This window comes from Hipposideros armiger, unplaced genomic scaffold (genome assembly GCF_001890085.2).
Source record: "Hipposideros armiger isolate ML-2016 unplaced genomic scaffold, ASM189008v1 scaffold_87, whole genome shotgun sequence".
Classification (NCBI taxonomy): domain Eukaryota; kingdom Metazoa; phylum Chordata; class Mammalia; order Chiroptera; family Hipposideridae; genus Hipposideros; species Hipposideros armiger.
Window position 1 is genome coordinate 237,002 of NW_017731437.1, and position 1,442 is coordinate 238,443.

The 1,442-nt window shown below is 62.5% G+C and overlaps 1 protein-coding gene across 1 annotated transcript in view; it reads right to left on the minus strand.

Moving 5' to 3' along the window:
* GRIN2C (glutamate ionotropic receptor NMDA type subunit 2C) overlaps positions 1-1,436 on the minus strand; it is a 14,971-nt gene extending 13,535 nt beyond the window's left edge. Inside the window, exons 1-3 of the mRNA XM_019644229.1 lie at positions 1,158-1,436; positions 330-928; positions 230-233 (exon numbers count right to left, since the gene is read on the minus strand). Coding sequence (XP_019499774.1) covers positions 230-233; positions 330-928; positions 1,158-1,253 — 699 coding nt within the window. The 5' untranslated portion in view covers positions 1,254-1,436. The remainder of the gene's footprint in view (positions 1-229; positions 234-329; positions 929-1,157) is intronic.
* Positions 1,437-1,442: the final 6 nt, after the last annotated feature.

The following is a 1,442-nucleotide window of genomic DNA, read 5'->3' on the forward strand; positions in this document are numbered from 1 at the left end:
GAGAAGTCAGGGTGTGTCCTTAGTCCTGCCTGCAGCCCTGCCCAGGACCGGAAAGCCCCTCCCCCACTTTCTGCCTCACCACCACTGACAACAGGGAGCGTTTATTGTGTATTCATTCTTGTTTCCCTGTGTTGACCCCTGCGATCCTCACCGCATCCTTACACCCCTGATCTTTTTTCAGATGAGGAAACTAAGGCCCAGAGAGGTGAGGTCACTGGGACCCAGGCACACAGCTAATGGGAGGTGTAGCTAATGAGTCCAAGCTCACTGACTCCCAGGTCCCCTAAAGCGCACTCCCCTTTACTCACATGTCCTGGGCAGGTGCTCACCTGTAGAAGGCCTCCCGGGCAGGGCTGACGGGCCCAGGCTGGCTGAGGCAGTCCCCAGCCGGGGCAGGCAGGGCGCCATACTGGCGCTGGTAGCCGTGGGCACCCAGAGCCAGGATGGCAACGCCGTCGCGAACTTTCTGGCGCAGGCTAAGGCGCCAGCTCTCGGTGACAACACTGATGAGGCCCACAGGGAAGACGGCGGGGGGCGCGTCAGTGCTGCCCAGTGCCAGGTTGGGCACCAGCCACACGTGCCCAGGTCCCACCAGGCCGGCCTGCGCCGCCTCAGCGAAGAGCACCTCGGCTTCCTCGCGTGAGCAGTACGCCACCAGCACCGGGGCGTCGATCTGGCGCAGCAGGCGCTGGACGCGCGCGCGCGTTCCTCCGGGACCCAGCTCCAGCGTGAGCACGTCCAGCAGCCGCCAGCCCAGGTAGCTGGCGTCGGCGACAGCGCGCACGCCCTCGAGGAAGAGGGCGTGGCCCGGGTGCAAGCTGGTGATCACGGCGAACGCGCTCCAGTCGTACTCCTCCAGCACCTTGAACAGCACCTGCAGCTGCTGCTCCAGGGACACGCCTAACTGTAGGAAGGCGGAGCCCGGCTCCTGGGGGCGGGGAAGAGGCGGGCCCTGAGCGGGGGCGGGGCGAGCGGAGTCCCGCCCGCGTCCCCGCTCCAACTTCGGACCCCTAGGTCAGCCTCCAGACGCCCTTGCGTCGGAAGATGCTGGGGTTCCCAAGAGCCCCCGCCCCACTACACCTTCCTCCCGCCCCCGACGTAGTTTCTAACCCCTGTCGCCCATTAGATGACTTGGAGAGCTTTTTACAGTGAAATACTCTTGCATGGCCCCGACCCGACCAGTGCTGGAGCACAACATCAGCGTCACCTGGGAGCTTGTTGGAAACGCAGATGCTGGGGCGCATCGCACACATACTGGATCAGAATCTCTGGGGATGGGAATCTGTATTTCAACAAGCTCTTCAGGAGATTCTTGAGCCCGCTAGTTTGGGAACTGCTGCCCCAGACTAGCTGAATTGGAATCTCAGAGATGGGACATTGGACTTGAGTGTTTTTCTAAAGCACTGTGAGGATGGAGAACCACTGTTGTGGGAGCTAATGTC